Consider the following 26,273-nt stretch of genomic DNA (forward strand, 5'->3'; position numbering starts at 1 on the left):
GGTGTTTAAATATAAATGATTATCTATCCATATTACCTTATCCTAATGTAACATGTGGCCTATTTTAGCTTCTGTGAATAGTTAGATGAGTAATGATTTCTTTTTTTTCCTTGGGCACTAACTATATTGTTTGTTGTTGTTTGTGATCCCTCTCCTTGCCCTGAAAAAAGCCCATTAGGGCAAACTGATAAGAGTCATCTGCAAGCCAGGATGAAGACAGCAGTCTTTTGTCGCGTGAGGCAGCTCGGAGCAGAGGGGCGGGGAGGGTAGGGGGCGAAACCAGAGCTCACGTTCATTAACGACCACCGACAACTGGGGAGCCTCCTCCGGCAGCATCACAGCGACACGCAGCCGGGGAAGATGGTCGCAGTGCAGACGTCCCCCAATTCGTCTCCGTTGGCAGAGTGGATCTGTTGTCTGGATAAAAGGTGGGTGGAAACAACTACATGACCCACGCCACGCCGTGGCGTCCCTGTGTTTTCTCAGCGCTTCTTTCATTCATTCAACGTGATTTATCGGAACCGGCGATCGCTGCGTGTGCAGTGTGTGTGTGTGTGTGCGTGCAGCAATGACATGTACGACCTGTCTTTTTTTGTGAGTTTATGTCATCAGTGTTTGTATAGACTGCAGCAGGTACATAAAACACACGATCTTTTAATAAATAAATAAATACGCTGTTTTGTGTCTTCGATCAAAAAGGCGTTGGTGGCCTCGAGGTTCAGCGGGGTGTTTCTGCGCTGCGTCCACCGTGATAGATGGATGAGACGCACATGGTTTCTGTCTATCTGCTGAGAGCAAATAGCCATACATATTTAAAATACAACTGTAGCGCGTGTGTGTTGCTGAATTCCTTAGAAAGGATGATGGCAGGTCAGCGTAGTGTTTCTTTTTAAGCTTTGTCATGCCAGGCAGTCTGGTCTGACTGAACAGATTAGCTGAGCAGTCAATTTACAATATGTCTAGCATCTCCTGTGATTAAGATCCCTAAAGTTGTAGGCTTTTTGTCCATGCTGTGCTTGTTTGTTTACTGAAATGACAAAACATTTAAGAGAAAGGGCTTAAATTAATAATAATTATAATAATAAAGACAGGCAGATGAACATTGATTACAATAAATGATGGACAAACAATGATATATAGAAGACATACACCCCACAGCTCACACACCCACACGCTGTGCACCTCTCTGAGACATCATCATGTTACCATTGGCAACCCGAAGCTACCATCTTGTCCTCTCATCCACACCTGGAATGAAACCAGATGCATGATAATACAGTGTATAGTTACATTTTGTGGGCTTTCATCAATGATTAGTTTAAAGATGATCTTTTTTTTGCATTGTTCTGTCAGTAAAATGGCTAAAATGAATGAGAAATACCTCTTCGGTTTAGGTTTTTAGAACCAAGGGTTGCATCTTCAAAATGCTCATTTTGGTTAACTGACAGGTTATAATCTAATATTTACATCCAGGAAGCTTTGTTGCTTTAGAAATTATTCAAAATCATGTACCAATACCAATTGTGTAGTTGATCTAATATAAATTGTTAGAAGTCCTTATTATGGTCTGGTGATGAGGATTAAAACATCATTTTAACAAAGTGGTACAGTGCTGTATATCGTGACCTAAATGCAGCCAGTCTGCAGTGGGAGGTGGAAGTCAATAAGGATGGGATGGATTGGACAGCATCTTATTGTGGGGCACTCAGTGCTCTTAAGCTAGCTATCCACCTCTTATTCAATCAATTTCCAGCACTGTGAGTGTAGACTGTGTGTGTTTGGGAGCTTTCATCTGCTGTGGCCGTTGATGTGATTGGGGGGCAGAGAAAGGTGAAATAAAGACAGAGGTGAAGACATGACTGTACCGGTCATGCCTTATAGAAGGCATTTATTACCAGTGAATGTAAATGCAAGATAATATCTGATTTGTTTGGCTCATTGTTGCCCCAGACAAGTAGATGGACCAGTCAATACATACACACACACATACCCACACTGCACCGATTTAAATACAATTTTTGGTTCAATTATTCCCTTTACATTAAGAAAGTAGAAATATGGAGCTCTGAGGACAGTTTACAGACATTAAACATGGTAAATATTAACTAAATTCAATTAACAGAGGAAAAATGTGTAATCCCTGTATGAGACTATGAGTTTTAAAGAAAACTTAAACACTCATGAACATCATATAGGTTGGGTTTAGCCGAGTACACTGTTAACTGACCTAGTGCATATATTTAGTGTTTTTTTAACAGGATCTAGTTTCTCAGGATTAAAAGCTTCATTCATACTATCAAAAAGTGATCCATCACACTGATATATTCATCAGCCAGCTCAAGATATTTGTTTGTTTTAAACATGACACAAGTCATCCCATGATTTATATATCCAGATGGATTTTCCCTGAAACAGTCTGCAGAACCTTCTGGTGTCTCTCAATTTTCTTTTAAGTGTGTCATGCTGGTCGATGAGCGAATCCTGAGTGTGCTTCTCAGTGTGTGTTTTGTCATAATTTGTGGTTGAAAGCTGAGATCTCTGCTGACATTAGCAGTGAGGAAAGGCTGTGGAAGAAGAAGTCAAGGAAGAGAGGAAAGAAAAATGGAAGGAGGGAGAGTGATGCAAGGTGAACACCTCTCAGGTCACATTCATCTCATCTCATAGATCAGGGAGACAGATTCCTCCAGACTGACAGGAAATCACGTCGTATCATAAGACACTGAAATGTGCAGAGTGAGGGTCTAATCAGGTGATAATAAATAACAGATCTTAATAGTTTTATTATAGACAAGAAGGTGAAGGGTAATGTTGGTATTATCAGTTCAGCCCTGCAGAATTGACCTCCCTGTATCTCCCTGTTGTAAAGTGTGGGAGTCCCTCTATTTAAACCATTAACCCAACCTACACGGAGAAATATGTTCTGTCTGAGCACCAAGGCCCAACATGCAGGTAGGAGTTAGATGAGTCAGAGACAAGAAAATAAAACATGGTAAGAAATAGAAGAAACCAATCTGTAATCTCCCTCATTCATTTTACATGTGTTGCATCTAGGTACAGATGATAATCCATTGCTTAGGGACACAAATATATTGGTATATACACTGTATTTATATGCATATGTGAGTAAACTAGGAATCATTACTGGATTTGTGGTTGCAAAGCCAGGCAAAGGGTAATAAGGAGGTTATAATGAAGTGGTGAAACTTAATGGGCAGAAAGAATCCATGCCAGTAATTGAGAGGAGAAAAGGGGGAGCTTAAATAATAAAAGGGTCATTTGTTCTTTTCTGTCTTACCTGTCATGTTCTCAGAGAAATACAGAAGTATTGAGGGGAAGGGGAAAAGAGGTGGAGATTAAAGAAATGTGTAGAGTAGACAGACAAAGAGGAAGAGAGCTGGAGGCGAGAGAAGATGAAGGAGCAAAAGGAGGAAAAGGGATAGATAGTCTCTCATCTGTGAAGGAAGTAGCCCTCAGTGCATTAGCTCTTCTCTATGAACACAAATGCACACATACACACATGTGCAGGGATGAGTCACCAGCGAAAGAGAAAATAAGTGAATGACTAGTGCTAACTGCAGCGTGTGTGTGGCTGTGAGATGATTTGGCTGCGTAGTTTTTCTCTACCACACCATTGAACAGAAGGTTTAATCTCTCAGATTGTACTTCTGGGTGTTCTTGTGTCTGCGCGCCATCATAGATGTCCAGTGAGAACCTAAATGTACGCTCGCTCATTTAAGGGTATTAGTAATAGCAACACTACATGATCTTACATCAACACTCAGTGGGGGTCCTGTGCAGAGAGAAATGGCGCCTGCAGCTCTCCTCTGCCATCACTAAGATACTAAACAGAACAATGAAGCCAGCGTGGTCACACACGCTCCCACATACACAAAAAATGCTAAGATAACATGACGCAAGGCTGCTGAAAGGACACCACTACAGATTTTTTGTTGTTCTTGTAAGTATTTAGGTCATTCAGTTCTAATAGTAATAATTCCCATGAGACTATTGCTAATTTAAGCAGAAATGTGCTTGTATGACAAAGATAATCCATCACAATGTACACATTACATAATACAGCAAATCCTCTTTGGAAAACCACCTGTATGCCGATTTTGTTCCCTAAATGAATCTTCTTCTGACAGGCCATCGGAGCGCTCAGGGGAGGATGTCGACATAATTCTGACCAGACTGAGAGAAGTCAAAGCCTTCCAGAGGTTTCCACCTCCACTCTTACTACAGATCTGTGCCTGTGCCTTCTACGAATGCCTGGAGAAGGGGATCACATGTATGTACATATACACAAACACACATAAACATCATTTTGTAGGATTATGAAACATCTTGTGTGTTATTTTATGCAGAAGAATATATGCGCTGATGCTGCCAGGTTCAACATGGCTGTAAAGTATTATAAGTATTCATAATTTTAAATAATAAGCACTTATGTCACAGTGCTGTGGCTTTTTGGGTCAATTTAATCAGATTATATCAATACAAATGAAGTCATGGAAACCTTACTTTTAATTCATTTCAAAGGGAAAATATGTCCCTTTTTTCCTTTGGATAAACTTTTGTATGGTTATGATGGATTATTTAATCAGTTTCTTTTCAACTATTCAGGTTAAAATTTTATATTTACGCTGTATGATACTGGTGAAAATGTATTTCCTGTAACTGCACATGGTAGAATAGGATAGACATTCATGTCCAGTTTCATACCTTGGACACATGCTTTATAAGTTGCATCTCCATACTTGAAACTGTTACAAGTTCAGGTTAAATCTACAAGTTTGAATTAATTCTGCAAGTCTGAAAATACAAACCTGGAAGTACAAGTCAGAACATACAAATCTACTTCTAGATTTGATTTGTACCTGCTTTTATTACACTATAAATACAAATACAGAGATACAAAATGTATGTCCGGTATTCTAGCTCCATACATATGAGGTTTCACAGTGTTTGTAATTGTGAAAAAGTGAAAAAAGTTGCAAACCTGGTCAGTTTTTGGCTTAGTAAACAACACATAAAGCCCCCCCCCCCCCTTTATCTTAATGATTAGTAAAGCAACTGTGTTAGCAATTTCTTTTTTCCTTTTTTTCAGGAAGACTTCATTTTAAATTTATTTTAAACCAAAAAGTGAAAAAAAGAGGCCTTTTCATATTAAATTACTACCTTTACCTGCAAAACAATCTACATAATTTTGCATTGAATTTAAATTGAAATTAAAACACATCATTTCTATTTTTTAGTACAAGTTACAAAGTCAGTTAACTTAACACATATATATTTGTTCTAATAGAACGTGACGTTAACAGAAAATGATATTCATGATTTTTTCAGGATGAAATCACTCAAAGGTCACAGCAGAGGCAGCACGTGGACAATTTTGCTAATCATATGTGGTTGGAGGCAGTCTGCATCGGATGCATTACTGTTGTACAACCACCGTAGATGCACAGTCGTGGAATGATTGGCATTTACTTGCATGGCTACATTAGCTCTGTTTTAGGCCTGACAAATAGCTGCAGTTCAGTCAGCTGTGGCATTTTAAACACATCAGAATAAGTTCATGTTGCTGTCCTTATATAGCTCTATTTTAAAAGTAGTCAAGTGGTTTATCAGCTCATTTGAAGTGAGTGCTGCTCACCTTGGACGAAAATCAAGATATTCCCCCCCCCCACTTTTTCTGTGGTAAAAACATAAAATATACTGAATCCACTCATATATCTGGAGCACACAGCTGTAAAAAGTCAGATGAAAACTGTTCCAAACAGCAGATTTTTGTGCACATTATGGGGTTGCAGCACATGTTCTTAGGGTGTGAGTACATTAATCTGCTGCACGTCCACTGGGTAAGAATTCTGTTTAATGTAAATCATTGTCTGCAGTGTTTCGACAGGGTGACATAGGCACCAGCTGGTATGCTGTCCTATCTGGTTCCTTGGATGTCAAAGTATCAGAAACAGCCAACCATCAGGTAGGACTCATGAAATCCAATTTGAGTCAGATTGGTTGTTTGAACATTTGAACTTATGTAATTTCACTTGTGCTGCTGTGACTCTGTCAGTCACTTCATCCACAAATGAATAATGATGTTAATAATAAATCATTGTTCATATTTCCTGTTCCCTCTTGGCTCATTCTCTGTCAGGATCTACAAGTGCTCCTGTGTTGCAGCCTGAATTCCAGAAAAGTTGGTACATCTGAACAAAATAAAAACTAAAAGATCTTCAAATCACATGAGTCAATATTTTATTCACAACATAACAGATGTCTTAACTGATAAATTTAACAATTTTTATGCAAAAAATGATCTAATGTCAAATGCAGTGCTTGCTAAGGGCCTCAAAATAGTTAGCATGTGAACATGTTTACCATGGTGTAGCGTCTTCTCTGCTTTTCAGAACATTTTGAAGACATCTGGACATCGAGGTTATGAGTTCTTAAAGTTTTGGTGCTGGATTTTAGTCCCATTCTTAATCTAGGTTTTTTGCTGCTAAATAGTTTGTGGTCATCTTTGATGTATTTTATGTTTAATGATGTGCCAAATGTTTTCTTTTGGGGAAATGTCTGGACTGCAAGCAGGCCAGTTCAGCATCGTGAATTTTAAAGCCATGCTGCTGTAATAGCTGCAGTATGTTGTTTTGCATTGTCTTGCTGAAATCTGCAAGGCCTTCCCTGAAATAGACTTTGTCTGGATGGAAGCGTTGCTCTGTTGTTCCATTCCATACTATATGCACTTATGCACCCCCATACCATCAGACATGCTGACTTTTGGACTGATCACATGGTGGAAGTTCTACGACCTCTTTAGCCTGGATGATGCGAGGTCCATGGCTGCCAACAAGAGTGTTAAACTTGGACTCGTCTGACTGTAGAACACTTTCCCACTCTGAAACAGTCCATTTCAGATGAGTGTTGGCCCACCAGACACGACGGCGCTTCTGGACCATGATCCGTTTTGCATGATAGAGCTTTAGTTGTCATCTACAGGTGGCACAGAGGATTGTGTTAACCAAAAGTGGTTTCTGGAAGAATTCCTGGGTTTAGTAATGTAAGTGACACAACTGTTCTGATGGGAGATGCAGCGTCGTCTAAGGGCCCCAAGACCACAGACATACAATAAAGGTCTTCAGTCTTGTCCCTTACGCACATTTCCAGTTTCTCTGAATCTCTAGATGATGTTATGCCTGTAGATGATGAGAGTTGTAAAGCCTGCTTTTGAAGTATTCCACAATCTTGCTTGCACACTTTTTTACTGATTGAAAAGCCTCTGCCCACCTTTACTTCTGGGAGGCTCAGCCTGTTTAGGACATCCCTTTTATAGCAATTCATGTTACAGCCATGATATCAATTAACTTAATTACTTGCTAGATGTTCTCTCAGTTCAATTTTTTTTAGTTTTTCATTTTTAAGTTTCTTTCTTTTTCAGCCATTTTTTGCCCCCAGTCCAACTATTTTGAGACCCACAGCAAGCATCGCATTTGACAATAGCTCATTTTTTTTGCATAAAATTGTACAGTTTCTCAGTTTAGACATCTGTTATGTTGTGAATAAAATATTGGCTCATGTAATTTGAAGGTCTTTTTGTTTTCATTTTGTTCAGATTTAAAGAATGTCCCAATTTTCCTGGAATTCGGGATGTTGATCGCTGGTCTTCTCCAACTCTCCTCAATGCTAACATTGTTCTTGTACAGTAGTTCATGTATTCCTGCTAAAATATGCTAAAGCTGCCACTGCACAGAAAACAAATCCATAGAGAACTGTGCTTTCTTCTACACTGTATGCTCTTTTAGCAACAGTGTGTAAAAAAGGTTTATACTGAACGTATAAAGGAGAAGAATGGCATGTGGGAGAAGAGGAAGAAACCAGTAAACGACAGAGATAAGAAGCTCCTCTATTGTAAAGCCTCCTTTTCATTTACAGTATGTAGCCCTAAAGTGCCTTTGGTGGCCTAGTTTCTGCAGCTATATTTGAAATGTCAGTTTGGACAGCTGAAAAAGGTTTCCATGGCTCAAAAAAATTAATCAGTGGACACTGTGGGTGTATTTATCTGTGTGTGTGTGTGGGTGTGAGTAGCTTGCCTTTGCAGTTTTTATTCAGTAACAGGAGTTATTGTCTAATTTTAGCTGTATTAACTCAATATATTTATCTAAAAAGCTTATAGATGCCCCATGAAGTTGCTGCTATGTTGTCAGTCAGTATAATTAAAACTTCCTCTCATCTGTTGTAGCAGCAGTTTAAATAATTTTGTCATATCTATGTGCAGGATGCAGTCACTATCTGCACGCTGGGGATTGGCACAGCCTTTGGGGAGTCCATCCTGGACAACACACCTCGTCATGCTACCATCGTCAGCAGAGAGACCAGCGAACTGCTCCGGATTGAACAGAGAGAGTTCAAGAGTCTCTGGGAGGTGAAGTATAAAACAGTATAAAAGGACAAAACACAAAAAACATGAAAGTTTCAGCATGAGTTTGTTTTTTTGAGACTAGATTTTTCAGATGAACACCTGTTGTAGTTGTGCTTTTAGCCACAAGAGGGCTTCCCACCATTATAGTGCTTTTTGTTCCACTTATTAGATGCACACCTCAGGCAACTCAACAATAAGCTATTTAAAGAATAAAGAGAGAGAGCTGCTTCTATGTACAACACATGCTTCTGTTGCTTCTGTCTTAACGGATTGTTTGTGTATTGTTTGTAATGAGGCTGTACGGCATTTACAGAGCAATAAATGGTCCAACAAACAAATATATCAATTTCTACATATGTGTTATAGAACAGGTTTTTCAGAAGCCAGTTCGCAGTCAGCTTCTGTATGTGCAGGAAGACAAAACATTGTAATATTCTTGTCTAATCTTGTTATTTTGCAGATGTATAAAATGTGGTAAATAGATTTTTTTTTCAAAGTTTAAACACTAACATGTCTTTGGCCTTAAAAGCTGGCATCTTCTTTTAAGCTTTGGCATTGTAGTAACTGCCTCTCTGTGGGCCTCCCTTGTTGAGGTTACTGCCTCCATTTACTGGGTACCTCTTGGAGAGGAAGTCCTGGCAGAACAGAGGGTTGGTTCTCTGCAGCTTCACAATAGTGCAGCCTGACCAGCTGTTTTGTAAGGCACTCAGTTGTTCTACGTTTTTAAATCATAAAATTCACAATTTCTGTCATATTCTTTTTTTTTTAATCTATTGCACATACATTATTTTTTCTGTATTATTATTTATTTATTTATACTATCTTTGTTCACACTTACACCAGATTCTTTTGCTTGTTAAACACTTTTTTTTACCCTAAAAGCTAACATGAAAAAGATGCTTCTCTTTTACAATAATAATGTGTATACACATGAAGTTACAGTAAACAGCCACAGCACCTACCCAGCGATGTTTTCACCACCACAAGGCTCTGATCCTCTGGGTCGTGGGAACAGTGGGTTTTCTGTGAGGTTTAAAATAACTTGATGCTGACAGAGGATTCTTTGCATCATGTGGGTTGTGGTGGGGCATTCATGGATGTGCATCGTCACAGTGTGTGACATAGAAATGGATGTTCTACAAGCCGTTTTATTTATTTATTTTTTTGTTTTTTGTTTTTTTTCCAGCTTTGTGCCAGTGTGGTGGGCTTCAAGTAAAGTTGATATGCTTGGTCTACTACATGGATGTGTGTACCCGAGGATTCCCAGCAGGGGATTGCATTGTAACAGGAACTTTGACTCGATAGTGGTTTTAATTTAATGGCAGACTGGTGTATGAGTTGTGGTTGCTGTGTTATTCTGTTCGGACACATTAAAGGTTTCTGTCAGGAATAAATCAGCATATTTTGTATGTCTTTTTTTATATTTGTTACACTTGGGTAAAAAATGTCTTAATCTTAAAGCAGATTTAGAGGCTTTACTGTGTTTAGTATCTGTATAAAACACATTTAAATATCACACTGAAAAATAAGCTCTTCAGTTTTGTAACCAGAATCATAAAAATTGGATTCACTGAAATGTGGTATCTCCTTTTGTGTGCTGCAGGGACACGTAAGACCAAGATAAGACAATAATTGGTTATTAAAGTGTGTGTGCTGTCGTATTGGGCTTGTAGCGCATTGGTAAACTAAGTGCACTCCGGCTCCATATCTGCTGTCTATTTTAGGACAGTGGACAAAAAGCAGAAAACGTAGCCTGAGGTTGTTCTCTTTGGAGTGTTATCCAGCTCATAGTAAAAGGAGCTTTGTTTTTTATATGTGTGTCAGTGTGCATGGACTAATTTGTGCTTGTGTGTTTCAAGGACTAGAAAGCTGCAGAATGAATGCATTTGTGTGTTTGATGAAAGGATGAAAGAAAAGAAGAGCCACTCTGTAATTTTAGCACCAACTGAAAGTGGAATGAGTAAACGCACATTCACCAATAACTGCTGGGTATTGGCTGGCCATCTTGATGAGTTCCCTGCCTTTTATAAGCCTTCTTTTCTTTATATTTCTGCACTTGTTTACCCTTATAACCCTTTTCACCTGCTATCCATTTCTCACGCTTACTTCCTCTCTCCTTTATTGTCCATGTTTCTCCACCAGCCTCCTTCCTGTCCTTTCCCTCCGCCTTCTGTGTCCTCACCCTTACCACTCCTGCCTTTCCTTTGCTGCTTTCTCAACCTCCCACCACCTATTCCTCCACTAGAGTAGCTCAGTAACAGAGACTCGGATCACCCTGGTAACCTGCGAGAGAAAGTGCTTTGGCTCTTGGCTGGATCACAGTGAGGGAGGGTGAGTGAGAGACAGAGGCAGACACTGGGGCGACTGTGTTAGTGGAAGGGGAGGAAGAGTGAGGCAGAAATAAAGGAGGAGAGCAGCTTGTTTTGGGCAGGATGCTATCCGGTGGCGTGTGCATGAGTTGTAAGAGAGCAGAGGGCAGCTCTCTGGGGTTTCAGTCCTTCCAGCATTAGGCAGCTGAGTGTGGTACCTCAGGTGAGTGTGTAATTGTAGTCTGTACCATGCACGGGGGCAAGACACTGTATGACTTTACTGTTTATTTGTGTTTATTTCACTTTATTTTTTGTCCACTAAAGGTGACTTTTTTTGGTTTAATATCGGGATGTAGTTTATGGCTCAATTATTTCCCCGATTGCATGTTTTTTGTTTTTTTTTTTAAAGAAAAAAAATGTGGACAGGGGAGTGTTTGTGTCTTTAGGTCAAACAGATGCTCTCTCTGTTTCTCTCTTTGTCAGTGTGTGTGTTCCTGGCAGTCCTCAGAAGGCAGGGGTTGCTTGATAATGACCTTGTAGAAGAGAAGTGGCAAATTCAGGCTCAAAATGACTTGCTATGTGTATTTCAGCATCACCGCTACCAAAGTCCAACACAGCTTATTAACAGCTGTAAGAACAGCATCTGTGCACACTCAGTATCTGTGCTTTTAGTGCAACTGCTATGTGTGTGTTTGTGCGTGCATGAGAGTATTATATAATGTTAGTTGTTCTGCATATAAATGATCTCGATTGTACAAAAGGCTTTGTATTGAAGGGTACTTGAGTTTCTGTGTTAAAGTAACATTGTGTGCTTTAGTGAGAGACAGGACATTAAAGGGATTTGATGTTTAATGTTTAAAGCCTGTTCTGCACTCATTCATAGGTTCATATATTTAGTTTAGGTCTGCTAGAATATGCCACTGTTCTTAATAAGATAAATTTTCCACATCTTGCATACTGCTCCTTTTCCCGTTTTACCAAAATAGCTGGTGGTATTGTTAGATTTGAGTCAAGCTTTTAATGTTCTTGATCATAACGTTTTATTGAATAAGTTGAACTGCTATGGTTTTGAACCAGCTGCTGTTTTATGGGCGAAGAGTTATTTGACTGATAGGAAAAGTACAGTATAGTTTAATGGTAGATATTCCGAGCTGGGAGCTGTGGGATGTCGCAAAGCAGGTTTTTGGTGCCGCTTTTATTTTCCATATTTATTAATGATTTACCTTTAATTCTAAATCTTTCCACCATTGTTATAATTGCAAGAACAACATTAGCTATTGTTGTTTGGTTTCCATAAATTCATATTATTGGTAACATCATTTCAGTGTACCGTTTAGGGAAATCAAAGTGGAGTCACCTGAGGTGAATGTGGGTAAAACAGAAGCTGTCTTGGCATTATATCATCCATTATCTTTTCACGTGCTCCCTCTTCTTTACTGTGATGCTCTGTCCTTGTTTCTCCATCTTCCTCTCTCTTTGTGTGTTATTAACCAAAATGCAAACTTAAAGCCAAAGTTAAAATTGAACCAAATCAATTTATTACACTATAATAATTCAGCACTAGCTGGTTGTAGGAGATGGTGTCAGGAAACAGTACTTTGACATTATTAGGTTTACTTAAAAAAATTCTGTCTATGGGAAAAAAATTATTTCAGAAGAATCAATCAATGTGACCAGCATGGGTGAGTTCAGATCACAGCTTGCTATTTACTTTAGTCAGGCTGTCTTACAATATTTAATATTCAAATATCCAAAAATGCTCTGTTTCTCTCCTGATAAGTACATTGGACGTCTTTATGCACACTGCCATGCATCATGCACTCAGGCAGCTTCATTTAAGCTTGTTTTTTGAGTTGAACACTTCCAAGTGTATTTCACTGTGTGACATTTCACTGCTGCAGTTGTAATAATGTGCACACTACCTTGCATGATGCACAAGGTGTACAAAGGTAGCAGTCCCCATTGCTATTATTTCAAATTATCCCACACAGTCTACCTTTTAAAACTCCTGTGAAATCTTTCAGGAGCACAGCTGATCAATACTGTAGCTAATACCCTCAACATTTATGCTGCTGCAATACCTCTTTTAAATACTGTTTGAAAACTTTAGCTAAAAGTTAATTTTATCTCATTTATTTTTAACAGTCTCCCACCATAAAGCTTTAATTTGTCATGTGTTGGTCAGAAATAATCATTCTTTGTTTAAGCTCAAGTAACAATAAGGCAGGAATTATGAAAAAAAAGTATTTTGTAATTACCTCATTGGGTTATGAAAGAGAAATCTGGGCTACAAATGAGGTGTTTCAGTCTGCTGAGGATCAGAATCTTCTGTTGGAGAAAATGACTTCCTGTGATGTGGCCTTTGGACTTTTACAGATCTTTTGCAGGTACAAAAAAATCAATAAGCACTGTAAACAAAAAAGGAAAGATTGGGGAAGACAAAATAACATCTTTAAATGATAAAAATAAGTATTTATTAAAGCAGTGATGCAAATGGTTTAAAGACAGTTCTTGACTATTTGTATTGGCTTGCAGAAGTATCGTCAGAGCCTGGCTAGACTCTTAGCCCCGCCTTATGGAGCCATGGAGAGTGGATCTAACAATGACAGTGAGTAGATGTAGACACAAGAATTAAATAAAAACACACTTTGGCTGAGCAATGTACCTGAATATATATCCAAAAACAATACCAACAGTAATGAGTTGTGCAGCAGATTTCAGAGAGTAAATATCTCATATTTTAATGAACTCTATTGCACCAGGTTTGTGGCACATAAATGACATTAGATCTTTTTAGATGTCTCATGAATGAAAAGTGTCTACATCCTTATGAATTCTCAAATCAGCCTTCCTGATGACAGTTTTCCTTCTTAGGACTCACAGACAAAGACAACATGAACTCAGACTCTGCAAACAAAGCTCACAAGGTAAATGCTCCCCCTGGATAACAGATTTTTCCTCATTAATGTCATGATTATTTTATCCGGTAAGTGGCACATAGCATGAACAAATAAAACTGTAAACCAGCATGTCTCAGCCTTGATTTGTCTCCGATTCCTGTCTCCCTCAACATTTGTTAAAGTATCTGTCGGCTGGGCACCATATGTTTGCATATAGTTGGGCAGTAGAGCAGTGTTAAACAGTGAGATTTTTAATTATATATGAACTGATAGGTACTTGATTCTTATGAGTAGACTGGTTCAGTGTCATAAAATCCAGCTGTTTTGTTTAGAACCAGAATGCCAGAATAGGTTATAGAGGCACGTGTGTTTTGTGAATAGAGACCCTTGATGGTTCACAGCTGTGGTGTTCTGTAGTTATGCTAATGTTGGGTAATGCATTCACACAGAAGAAAGCTCCCATCTTCCCAATTAACATGCCTTACTTTGTTGTTTTCAACAGCTGTATACTGATGTGTATACACATCTGTCTTTTCCCACTTTGTCTAAGATGCAGGTGTGATCTGTAAAATATGTGTATGCATCAGTGTGCTGTGTGGTAATCAGTTTTACTTATATGAGTGGTGCATTGTGCTGCACTGTATGTTACAGTGTTACTGACCAAATGTGCTTATATTCACAACCAAAACTTAAGCATCCCCAAAGCTGAAGGTCAGAATGCTCAGTTTTATAGCAATATGTTAATTTAATAAAAAAAAAGAAAAATGTGAGCCATTATTAGTGCAATGAGGTTCTTTACACCGGTGTTTTGGTTCTGAAGATTCCCTCAGAGAAGCTGCAGAGAGCAGGGAAAGTTCTCCGAAACGCCATCTTGTCAAGAGCACCTCACATGATTCGTGACAGAAAGTATCACCTGAAAACATACAGGTATATGAGTCTCTCTATAGTAACTACTGTGTTTGTGCAGAATTAACAGCATACAAGCCCTGGACATGTTTCTGTTTGTTGAAGATACACTTGTTATTGTCTGCCTTCTGCATTTAATATTTGAACTGTGTGTTAACGTGTGTTGCAGACAATGCTGTGTCGGCACAGAGCTGGTGGACTGGTTGGTGCTGCAGAGTGCTTGTGTGCTCACAAGGTCTCATGCTGTTGGGATGTGGCAGGCACTTCTAGAGGAAGGGGTGCTTAATCACGGTAGCTATAAGTGCTGTTAACTTAAATTCCACACATTAATCTTAATGTCCTTCTGCAGACACGTCCCAAACCTCTTCTGCAAAGTTTTCACTTTATCTTAGCTTTTATGTATTAATTTTTCCAGGTTTCAAGATTTAATTTAGCTATTATACACAAGTTTGTATATCACAAGACATAGTTTTACAAAAGCCACAGCAGCAGAAAAACACAATCTAGAAGACCCAAATAAGGATGTCAGGACTTATTCTCTGCCACAAATGTCTAAAGTATTTCCGCCTGGAAGTGTTGATATACTGTTGGAGGATTAGTAAAAATCTTCCCCTTTGTTCATTGTGGATTAAAAGCATGAATTTCAAATGTTTGACAGTCTGAGTTAAAGTAAGTTTTTGTCAGCACATCAAAGACAATGAAAGTTTTTGTATGAATACTAAACTGGGAATCAGGTTTTAAAGTATGGACGTAAAATATTGAATGAATCTTTTATTTGAAGTTATTACCTTCAAAGAAGCAATTAAAAACTAGTTTCTGAGATTATAAAAAAATCCAACATATTAAAGGATGCAAATATTTTATGTGGTTAGTTGTGTGTTCCTGTGCTCTCCAGTGGACCAGGAGCTGGGCTTCCAGGACAAGTACCTGTTCTATCGCTTTCTCGATGATGAGGAGGAAGACACGCCATTACCAAGTGAGGAGGAGAAGAGAGAGAGTGAGGAGGAGCTGCCAGAAACCATCCTTTTTCTCGCCCAGATAGGCCCTGACGCACTGCTGCGCATGATCCTGAGGAAATCGTCAGTAACAATCAATACCTGCTACTTACAGAAATATTTCTTTATATCATTGTGTTAGATTATGATAAAAATGATGTAAAATACATTATTAAGTGTACAGATGTCATTTCAGAAGTAATCCATAATAGCATTCATTATAAACAGTGCTAGCATGTGCAGTAATGTTACCTAATCATCTGTTGTGATCAGTTTTTACAATGTGGCATTGCTAATTTTTACTAATGGTTGGAGTGTATGCATGAAATCTTCATGGTAAGTTGATTGTGTGTGTCTGTAGGCCTGGTCAAAGGACAGGGGATGACCTAGAGATCATCTACGATGAGCTGCTTCACATCAAGGCCTTAGCTCACCTCTCCAACACGGTGAGTCAGCTGCTTAACTTCTTTCTTAAAGGAACAGTGGAGGCTATCAAGATAACTGCTAATACATCAGAACCACTTGCTACTGTTTGTTTTTTCAGACTGGGAGGATCACAAGTTAGCTTTTTTTTGTTGTTGTTGTTTTTATTGGGACACACAATCTGTCTTGTGCTGGCAAGTATTCACCATGTGGAGGAGTACTGAAGTTGTGCCAGCTCTAAAACGGATCATTTCCATCATGAGCTTTGTCCTATACAGTATTATTGATCATATTATACAAATTACCTTCTAGGAATAAGTTAGTCGTCCATTAAAGGACCCACATCAAATTATATAACTTTTTTTTTTACTAGTTTTTATTCCACATGATCTCCATAAAGCCTGGCCTCATGAAATTATCATAAATCATTAAAGTTTGTCAAAGTTTGTCAAATCATAACCAAATCAGGATAGTAAAATATACATAGAACAAGAGAAGGGATACATTTCCAGCAATAAAAAAAATGGGAAAAAAAACAAAAACAAAAACAAGTCTCTGAATGATATTTAAAAATTTTCTAAAAAACATGTAGCTGATTAGGAGTGCCTTCATTTTCATACTGAGTGTTTTGGTTTACAGGTGAAGCGGGAACTGGCAAGTGTTGTGATCTTTGAATCCCATGCAAAGGCTGGAACTGTGTGTGAGTTTTCATTTGGTCCTTGAATGTTGTTTTTTTTTTTTTTTTTTTTTAGTAAATGTTTTTCGATCATTTTAACGTTAAAATCAGGCCTTTGGCAGAAGAAAGTGTAAGGGTAGTGCAGCACGAAGCCTCTAAAGTGGCCTAAAGCTGGGCAGATGTTAACCAACTTGCAACAACTTGAATCACCATCTTCTACAGGCCAGATCTTACATAAAATGGTCTGAGGCGAAGTGGAAAACTGTTCTGTGATCAGATTAATCAAAATTAAAAATTCTTTTTTAATTCTTTTTGAGTTCTGTGTCCTGCAGACTACAAAGAAGAGGGACTATCCAGCTTGTTAAATGAATGTATTCGCTAATGTATATGTGGAAAACTTTTTTTTCTTTATCTTCCAGTGTTCAACCAAGGAGAGGAAGGCACCTCATGGTACATCATCCAGAAGGGCTCTGTTAATGTGGTTATCTATGGCAAGGTGGGTATGCTTATATGCGTTCAGAAATGCTGGTGTTGTTTTTCCACACTTTAGCATTTTTATAGTATTCTGCTTCATTAAGTGATATCTCTTCTGTATGTAATGGATTAAAATATGTAACTCATCATGTCTGCATGGAGCAGACCAGCAGTAGTTCCCTGTAGGGCCGGGAAACACCAGTAGCACAGTTTGGCGAGCGCTGCACAGCTCAGCATGATTCATCATTGTGATTAACAGGCTTAAGGGATTGTATGCATACACAAATTCACACCACACAACCAGTATACAGGCAAATGCTTTGCAGACACACACACACTACCACACATTAATCATACGTGCACATAGAGGAATGCACAAAAACTCACATGCATGGATGATTCACTCCTGTCCTGAGTTCTTGTGCTCCTTTTGGATCTTTTTTTTCTTCAGGGCTTCATATGACTTTCAAACTGTGTTAGTGCCTGTGCTCATTTGTATCTTGGTGTGTGTTTGCGATGTGTGTGCATTCAAGCATTTATGTGTGTGTGTGTATCTCAGGGTGTGGTGTGCACACTTCATGAGGGTGATGACTTTGGGAAGTTAGCCTTGGTTACAGATTCACCTCGTGCTGCCTCCATCGTCCTGAGAGAGGACAACTGCCACTTCCTCCGTGTGGACAAGGAAGACTTCAACAGGATACTCAGGGTGGGCCACCAAGTATCCCTCATTGTGATGGGAATGTTGATACACCTTCTCTAAATCTCCCTTTGTTTCACTGTATTACAAAAAAAACATTAGGAATTAATCTATCCAGATTAATCCCTCCTTAATCAAAGAGAAATTACATTAATGCCATTTGAATTAAACCACATAAAAACAATGAGCTTATTCCATCCATTATCTTTTAATACTGTCTCGTGTATTGTTCTCCAGTGTGTGGTTGGTGATGGTGGTGCCTGACTGCGACTTTGTCTCCCTCCTCAGGCAGATTGGCTGTATGGCATTATAAATGTTATTTTTATGCTGATTATGTTCTTGTAATTTTAGGATGTGGAAGCCAACACAGTACGTTTGAAAGAGCACGAACAAGCCGTACTGGTTTTAGAGAAGAGTCCCCGAACTTCCACACTGGGAAGCATCAAGTAAGAGTGACTGTGATGAGCAGGTTGATCTTCAGGTCTTTTTTTTTTTTTTTTTACTCTATGGCATAACTGGGCTTTTCTTCCCTGGCTCCCTGTTTGTTTTTTTGTTTTATTAGTAAAATTTCAGTACTTTTAAAGTATAAATATTGGTCTGTGTAATCCAGGTAGGAGCTGTCATCCTACGGAAGGCTGTGTTGAACATTATATATAAATGTGACCATGTTTTTGCAGGTCTCTGTGGCTTTGCAGTTAACTGCCTTAAAAATATATGTTAATAAACTAAAACTTGATTTTTTAAAATTTTTAAATGTTTTAAAAAGTTATTTTAATTCACTCCTGTTGAATATTTTTTAAATTTGGCTTTTTTAAATATGTCTAGTATTTTATCATTTGTGAAGTTTCTCCTGCCATCATTGGCAGATACACTGTGATATCAGGAACACCAGAAAAGATTCTTGAGCACTTCCTGGAGACGATGAGACTGGACATACATCACAATGAACCAGGTATCCACAGACAAAACTACAGGTTGCTAAATAAAATCTTATGCTATAAACTTTGTCTAATCCAAGTAATTCTCATGTTTTAATTCAAAACAGGACTCCAGTGGAACACACACCAACACACTTATGGTAGATTAGAAAGGAAAACAGCAACTTTATAGCTAGAATTTAAAGAAAATAATAAACTGGCTTCTTGAGCAAATACCATTAAAAAACAAACAAACAAACAAACAAACACACAAACAAACAAAAAACATCAGGATTGTGAAATAAAGCAAATTTGGCAGCGATGTGTGGAAGAACTTGAGGCATTAATATAACCAAAGTAATCAGTATATGGGAGCAGGTGTGCTAACAGGCGTGGCAACCTCTGGTGGAAAAACGCTAACCTGAAGCAAAGACCATTTAATCTAATCAGACACTATATAACACACCGTGTTCCAACCAGAGGGGGTCTTTTTCTTAAGGGTAAATAGTCGATACTCTAAATAAAAATTTGGTACATCTCTCATATTATTCAGTATCAGAGGTACATTTCTGCGGTGCAGCATAGTTTGCTTTAAAATAATGATTAACAAAGATGCTTAGCAGTAGAATACAAAGATAAGTTGAATATATTAATGCTGAATGGCATTGTCACTCATTTCAAAACTTTCTTTAGCGTTGCTGTATTTTCTGTTCTTCCACTGACTCTTGTATGTTTTCCTTCTCATCCATTAGATCCAGCAGTGGATGATTATGTTCTCATGCACTGTGTCTTCATGCCCAACAGCCAGCTGTGCCCTCTACTGATGGCCCAATATCCTTTTTTGCCTTTATTCTATCTTACTCTTCCTACTTAAATGGTGCATTTTTTTAAATCAAACCTTTATGTGTAAAAAATTTAAAAAAACACTACCACTATTTGCTGGATTCTGTAACAACATCTCAGATTTAAAGTGCTAACACAGCAGTTGAGCATCAAAGAGCTGCTCCATGGCTTTTGTTTAGTCCTTGTTGTGCAAATGCAGCAGAGTTGCAGTAAGCTTGTTCAGTATAGCCTGATTTATTTATTTATTTGCTGAATTGTGTGAAAGCCACAGGTATTTTATGCTTGGAAGAGAACTTAAAGCATATTAAATCTAAAACTTCATGTTCACCTTTAACCTTGCGTGCACCTACCATGCGGCGTCTCCGCCTGGCTCTGAACAGGAGAGATTGGAGCACGCACTCAACAGTAAGAGGAGGGGCCTCATTCTGGCCCTGCGCTGGGCAAACACACACACATATCTGCTGCAGGAGGAGCCCTCTGCAGTCTCTTTCCTGGAGGTGAGCATGAGGAAGCTTTCATACGCAGTCAGTTACACAGCTTATACAGCTGCTCTGCATCAACTAAATGGGTCTCGCTCTCTGTAGGAGTTGTATGAAAGTGTATTGAATGATTCCCGGATGCTGAGAGGCCTCAAAGACTTGGTTCCCGACCTGGAGAAAGTTGTGAAATTACAGTATGTCACAGTTTCTACATGTTTAACTTTCAGTCTGATCTTTTATGTCCTAGCCATATTTATCTTCTCACTTTTGACTTTTTTGTAGTTCAGAAGAGGCCAAATCAACAAAAAAGGTATCACTACTGTTGTCAAAATGCATCTGTATACTATCCAAATGAATTGTACTGTTTGTGTTATGCATATATAAGCGGCAACATATTGATCTGGTACTGTTATGTAATTACAGAAAACCCTGATACGACAGTTCAGCAACGGAGAAGAAAGACTGCAGAAGAAACAGCCCATTAGGAATCAAGATGACAGTAAGTTTTGTGAATAAAAAACAGAGGCAACAATAAAACAGCGTTTATACCTTTGTTTTTTTTAATGATTTTGGTAGATAGCCTCTTCTTCACAGGGGACACATTTTCTATTTTGGTCCTACAATGTCATCTACAAACTTTTAGATTTTCTAAGAGCACAATTTTCAGTCTTTAGCGCAGACATTTTCCATATTAAATATCAGAAACAGTCACATAAAATATCACTGAAATTCCTTATTTTTTTCATGTGTGCAGTCCTCTTGAAGGTGTACTGCAGTGATCACACCTACACTACGATCAGGATTGCAGTGGCAGCAACAGGGAGAGAAGTAATCAGTGCTGTTACCGACAAACTTGGCACTACTGACGAGCTCCTGCTGGTCCACCTCAGCTCTGCTGGTGGTAAGAAGACAGTATGTGTTAGTTGTGATTTGGCAGTAAACAGCATTGCAGACCTTCAGTTTTTTTTTGTTTTTTTGCCATTTCTGAAGGCTCTCTTAACTAACTATTGTATATTATATACTATGTGTATACCATCTCTGCTTTGTTAATGTGTGCTTAAAGTTTATAAAATATATTTAGCCTCTTAATGCTCTATAATACGTCCTTGGTGTGGACATACTGTATGTTAGTCATAATGAAAGCTCACTTTTCTGTTACAGAAAAACAAATCCTGAAGCCCAATGATGTGTCAGTGTTTTCCACTTTGAGCATCAACGGGAGATTATTTGCCTGTCCACGGGAACAGCTCAACAGTCTGGTATGAGAATATCTGATGGATTATGCTGTTTTAAATGAGCTACAGTTCTCAACAAAATTATTCCACCTCTATGCAAAACAATACCGGCTAATAGAAAGGTCTGAAACCTGCTGTGTAAAGGTGAAACAGTTTTCTTGATTCTGGTGTGCCAAACATGTAATTTTATGTATATCAGAGTACTCTTCCAGACCAGGAGGGCCCTTCTGCAGGATCCATGTCAACTTTTGAGCTGATGAGCTCCAAGGACTTGGCTTATCAGATGACGGTGTTTGACTGGGAGCTTTTCAGCTGTGTACATGAGGTACTTTATATCAAGAGGCTTCTGTTACACATTGAAATAGAAGTGTAGTAATTCCCATAATTAGATAATGGAGTCAGAGAATATAAATGCACACTTGTCCTTTACAGGAGATGTTGATATAAAAACTCTGCAATTTTGACACTTGATAAAAAGTCTGACCTCACTCATCCAGTTGTCTGATCTGCATGTTTCCTACAGCATGAGCTCCTCTACCACACCTTTGGCCGCCAGAGTTTTAGAAGAACCACAGCTAATCTGGACTTGTTCCTGAGGAGGTTCAACCAAGTCCAGCTGTGGGTTGTCACTGAAGTTTGCCTCTGCAGCCAACTCAGCAAGAGAGTGCAGCTCCTCAAGAAGTTCATCAAGATAGCTGCACAGTGAGTAGGAGCAGCTGGTGATGCAGAGGAAACGGCAGATGAGTTTGATAGCTGTATTAACTTTGTTTTTTGTGTGTCTTTATCTGCAGCTGTCGAGAATTTAAGAACCTCAATTCATTCTTCGCCATCATTATGGGGATGAGCAACCCTGCTGTTAGCAGATTGAGCCAGACATGGGAGGTAAATCATAGAAAAAAAGACAACTAATCCACGAATAAATCTACAGTAAACTGAAGACATTTCACCGTCACATGCTATGGCACGGTACAGATTGACTCAGCTAAGTTTCTCTATGCTTCATTTTCCACAACACGCTCTACATCATTATCCCCTCAATGCGAGCTGTTATAATTCTGGACATATGTAGCAAACTGTGTGGCAGACTTTCAAATGACTTTACAGAATAAGAAATAAAAAAATTAAATGAGAAATGCTTTATTAAAACCAGATGGAAACTGCAATGTGTGTCTTTTACTTTGAAGTCCGCTGCTGCTGGGATGTTGTTACTCCCACAGGTGATAATTTTGTGACCAACAAAGTGGTCTGCAGTGTTTACACATCACTATACATTATCAGCTGACTCATAAGTAGAACCTTAAGTAGAACCAAAAAGGTATTGTGTGGTATAAATTATGTTATAAATGTACAGCATGAATCTCCTCTGTCACTGAAAAGCCCCTCTGTTTTTTTACTGGCAGAAACTCCCCACCAAGTTTAAGAAGTTTTATGCTGAATTTGAGAGCATGATGGTAAGTTTTTTTTAAACATCTATCAAAATACATGACAAGCATTTCATTCCAGCTTTAAAGACTCTTGTTGCAAAAAACACTACTTATATTGTATTTAGAAACAAAAATACATTGGATTTGATCTAACTTAACCTAAATTTTCAAAGACGTCTGCAGTGAGGTCAGAGGGAGAAACATAACATTTTGGAAAGAAATAGTCTTTTTTTAATTGCTAATTAATAATTACTAATATTTTTTATTGCTGAGTAAGACATGTGAAACCATAGCCGTACCAGAAGTTTAAATACATAAAAGTCATGTCTCCCCACTACTAGTTTTAATGGATTTTTTTCTTTTACCTGGTGAATTGGCTTCTATATGCATTGCAATTTGTCACCAAAAGTATGTTTTACAACAGGACCCATCAAGAAACCACCGGTCTTACCGACTAACAGTTACCAAACTGGAACCACCAATCATCCCCTTCATGCCACTCCTTCTTAAAGGTATGATTTGAGAAAAAAAAAAAAAGAGATTGAAAAAAACCTGCTGTTGATTTCAGTTTATTTCTTTGCAGATATGACGTTTACACATGAAGGCAACAAAACATTCATTGACAATATGGTCAATTTTGAGAAAATGGTGAGTTTCTGTGCACATTGAGCTAATAATTAAGCTATTTATGAAATCTGTTTAATGCGGGTTTTTTTAGTTTCTTGCTGTTTTTCTCTGCCCTTTGTCATAATGTCTAAAGCAAGCATGTCTTTGTTCATTAGCGTATTATAGCAAACACAATTCGACAAGTCAGGCACTGTCGAAGCCAACCATTCAGTGAGTCATCACCACTCTTTTCAGATTTATCAGCTGGCATTACAGTCATAAAAAATCATCAGTATCTCACTTTTTTTTAAATCCTGTTTCTTCTCTCTGTTCGGTTAGATCCTGACATTTGCCAGCCGAACAAGAATCAAGCAGAGGTGCGGGGTTACGTTAGGAAGCTCTGTGTGGTTGACAACCAGAGGGTGCTGACGCAGCTGTCCTACAGGCTGGAGCCTCGGCGGACATGAGCTCCAAATCTTCCACCACCATCGCCTTCTCTATGATGTTAGCATAAAACAACCTCACACCAAACACATTACCTGGATAAAAAAAAAAAAACTCCACACACCTGGACTTTTAGTAGCAAATCGCAGCAGTCAGTGACTTCAGCACTATCATGAGTTAAAGGACTTATACTGTGCCGTTACAAGCCTCCTCCTCCTCCTGGACAGACAGAAACTATCCGGCTGCTCTCTTGTCGCTGTGTCTCAGCTCCCAGATTGAGGGTTTATATTGTACTAGTTGTTACTGTTTGGGACCTGTTAGATAGAAGTGTAATGTATAGAACTTGACTCAATATCCTGCATGACTGAACTCCATAGGCTTTGTGTTCTATACAGTGGATTTCTATCAGAGTGCCCTGTACTGTTGTGCTACCCCAAATAAGCTCTAGTTTACAATGAACGACTGTACCCACCTTAAGTAAACTTTCCTTTTGTGACAGTCTTACCCAGACACATAGGAAACTCCACAAACTGTAGCGATCATGACTTATTCCCATATTGCATACAGAAATCTAAAGGAACATATTTACTTCATAATCTACATTATTCTATTCTATTCTATTCTACAGTCATTTAGCAGACGCTTTTATCCAAAGCGACTTACATTTGAGACATTAGCCTAATTAAAGTCTTTAAAATTTTTAGGATTTGAGATCCTTTAGGTAAATATCAGTGTCCCTTAACTAGTCAGACACTTTAAAACTACTTACGAGTGTTGCATTGATAAAAGCCCTTATGGTATTACAGGAAGTGTTCACATCAATCACTGTAGTATTTTTTTTTTCCTGTTGGAGTGCAACCATGAACATGAATCATTCTAGATGATGAAGGTGCCTGATTGCATCTGTTCTGAGGTCAGCTGTAAAACCAAATTGCACCTCATTCACTGGAAGGGATTTGCAGATTCAGAGTTGAAAGATAACTTGATTTTTACGGAGAAATCTTGTCATATCGACCAGTTGTGTTCAGTCTGTGTAATTTCCTTTTTTTTTCTTTGTAAATGTGAGTGTAGGTTTTGAAAATGTTATTAATTTTTCTTTGATCTCAGGAGCTTTTGCTGTGATGATGTGTGTTGAGAACTGCCGTGAGGCTGGCTTTCCCAGAAGCAGTCTGTAATTGTATTGTTTGTGTTGTCTGCCTTGTAAATAAAAAAAAAGGCTAATTTAACAGTGACGATGCCTTCATGATATTTTTCAGGCTACAGTTTTGCCCAGCAAGAACTGGAGCTGTGGATACGAAGGCTGGGTGGTCTGTGCAGCCTTCTATAGAGCACTTTGCTTCATTTAAATGTTTATGGAGACAGGTACGCTAATGTTTTGTAATAGTTTTAACACTCTAATACTGTAAATGTTTGACGTAACAACACATTTTATTGATGGTGGGTGGGGAAGAGTTAGAAAACAGAATACTACAAAAGAGATATCAGTTTAGCATCTCTGCTGCAAAATCTGTCTTACATATTGAGATACGGAGCGTGGAGGCATTAAGGAAGAAATTTGCTATCGACTTTTAGTTTGAGCACCACTTTTGCATGTAATTTGAATATTGTGGGTCTTTGGTTCTTTGTTAATTCTTTGTAAAGATTTACAGAATATTAACTCACATTTAAGTCAAACCATGTGACAAACTTGGTGCATAATCATGATTAATCTAGTCACAATCAGCAGAGGTGGGCAGTAACCAGTTACTTTACTTTTAACTTTTTTGGAAAAAAAAATGTGTTTCTAAGAATGCTTTTACTGCACCATGCGTTTTAATTTTCCACTCCACTACTTTGGGCAACACTTGACTCGTGACTTTTTTCTTTTCATCTTTTATTCAATTAGATATGATTTATTTTGTTCGTAAAGATGCCACTAGTTCAGGGGAAGGCAACTCTGGTCCGAAAGAGTCACAGTCCTGCAAGTTTTAGATGTTTTTCTGTTTCAATCCACCTGATTACAATGAATGAGTCACTGAGCAGAACTTGATGAGCTGTTGATGTCTTAGATGTATTAGAGCTGGGGGACATCTAAAACCTGCAGGACTGTGGCTCCCAAGGACCACCGTTGCCTACACTTATGCTGGTTGATCTCCCGCATGACTGCTTCACCAGTCATATAGCCACGCAGTCACATGAGCACTCAAACACCCACACATAAAGTCTTCATACTTGTCAAATCAAATGAAAAAACACGAAAAATGCCAGAGGCAACCATCTCCAATGTTTAAACTGACTATCCTACTATAAAAATGTTGTTGGGAATGTCTTTTTAAGAACTTGTTTTACTGCTGACAATATTTCCAACACCAGTAGAAAACATACAACTTTGTAACTTTGCAAGTATTTCTGCAGAGCTGATAATCCCAATCCAAATTTTTAGCTCTCAAGCTGTGTGTCTGTAAGGATCGTGTTTATCTGACACACTGCTATAGGGTGCCACTATGGCCTCCAGAAGCTGCCAGAAGATACTGTCATGTCATATTT

The 26,273-nt window shown here is 38.5% G+C and overlaps 1 protein-coding gene across 4 annotated transcripts; it reads left to right on the forward strand.

Annotated features, from left to right (window-relative positions):
• The first annotated feature begins 71 nt into the window (after positions 1-71).
• On the forward strand, positions 72-24,883 carry LOC121645054 (rap guanine nucleotide exchange factor 4-like). Of its 4 annotated transcripts, XM_041993347.1 has the most exons (30): positions 80-428; positions 4,146-4,288; positions 5,895-5,983; positions 8,276-8,422; positions 13,264-13,336; positions 13,603-13,655; positions 14,449-14,555; positions 14,704-14,825; positions 15,430-15,613; positions 15,891-15,975; positions 16,592-16,652; positions 17,048-17,124; positions 17,662-17,808; positions 18,151-18,245; positions 18,666-18,751; positions 19,469-19,547; positions 19,906-20,056; positions 20,144-20,232; positions 20,321-20,348; positions 20,462-20,537; positions 20,793-20,939; positions 21,200-21,297; positions 21,473-21,598; positions 21,797-21,975; positions 22,065-22,155; positions 22,674-22,724; positions 23,122-23,209; positions 23,281-23,345; positions 23,480-23,534; positions 23,643-24,883. In XM_041993347.1, exons 1-30 carry the CDS (start codon positions 361-363, stop codon positions 23,768-23,770), a joined length of 2,988 nt encoding a protein of 995 aa, XP_041849281.1. In that variant the 5' UTR covers positions 80-360; the 3' UTR covers positions 23,771-24,883. The 4 variants fall into 4 exon arrangements, 3 of the variants coding, with proteins under 3 accessions (XP_041849284.1, XP_041849281.1, XP_041849282.1); XR_006011346.1 differs by lacking the exons at positions 23,281-23,345; positions 23,480-23,534; positions 23,643-24,883 and having other exon boundaries at positions 78-428; positions 22,065-22,588; positions 23,122-23,162; XM_041993348.1 differs by lacking the exons at positions 80-428; positions 4,146-4,288; positions 5,895-5,983; positions 8,276-8,422 and adding an exon at positions 10,681-10,951.
• The last annotated feature ends 1,390 nt before the right edge of the window (positions 24,884-26,273 follow it).

This window comes from Melanotaenia boesemani, chromosome 8, assembly GCF_017639745.1.
Source record: "Melanotaenia boesemani isolate fMelBoe1 chromosome 8, fMelBoe1.pri, whole genome shotgun sequence".
NCBI classification, from domain to species: domain Eukaryota; kingdom Metazoa; phylum Chordata; class Actinopteri; order Atheriniformes; family Melanotaeniidae; genus Melanotaenia; species Melanotaenia boesemani.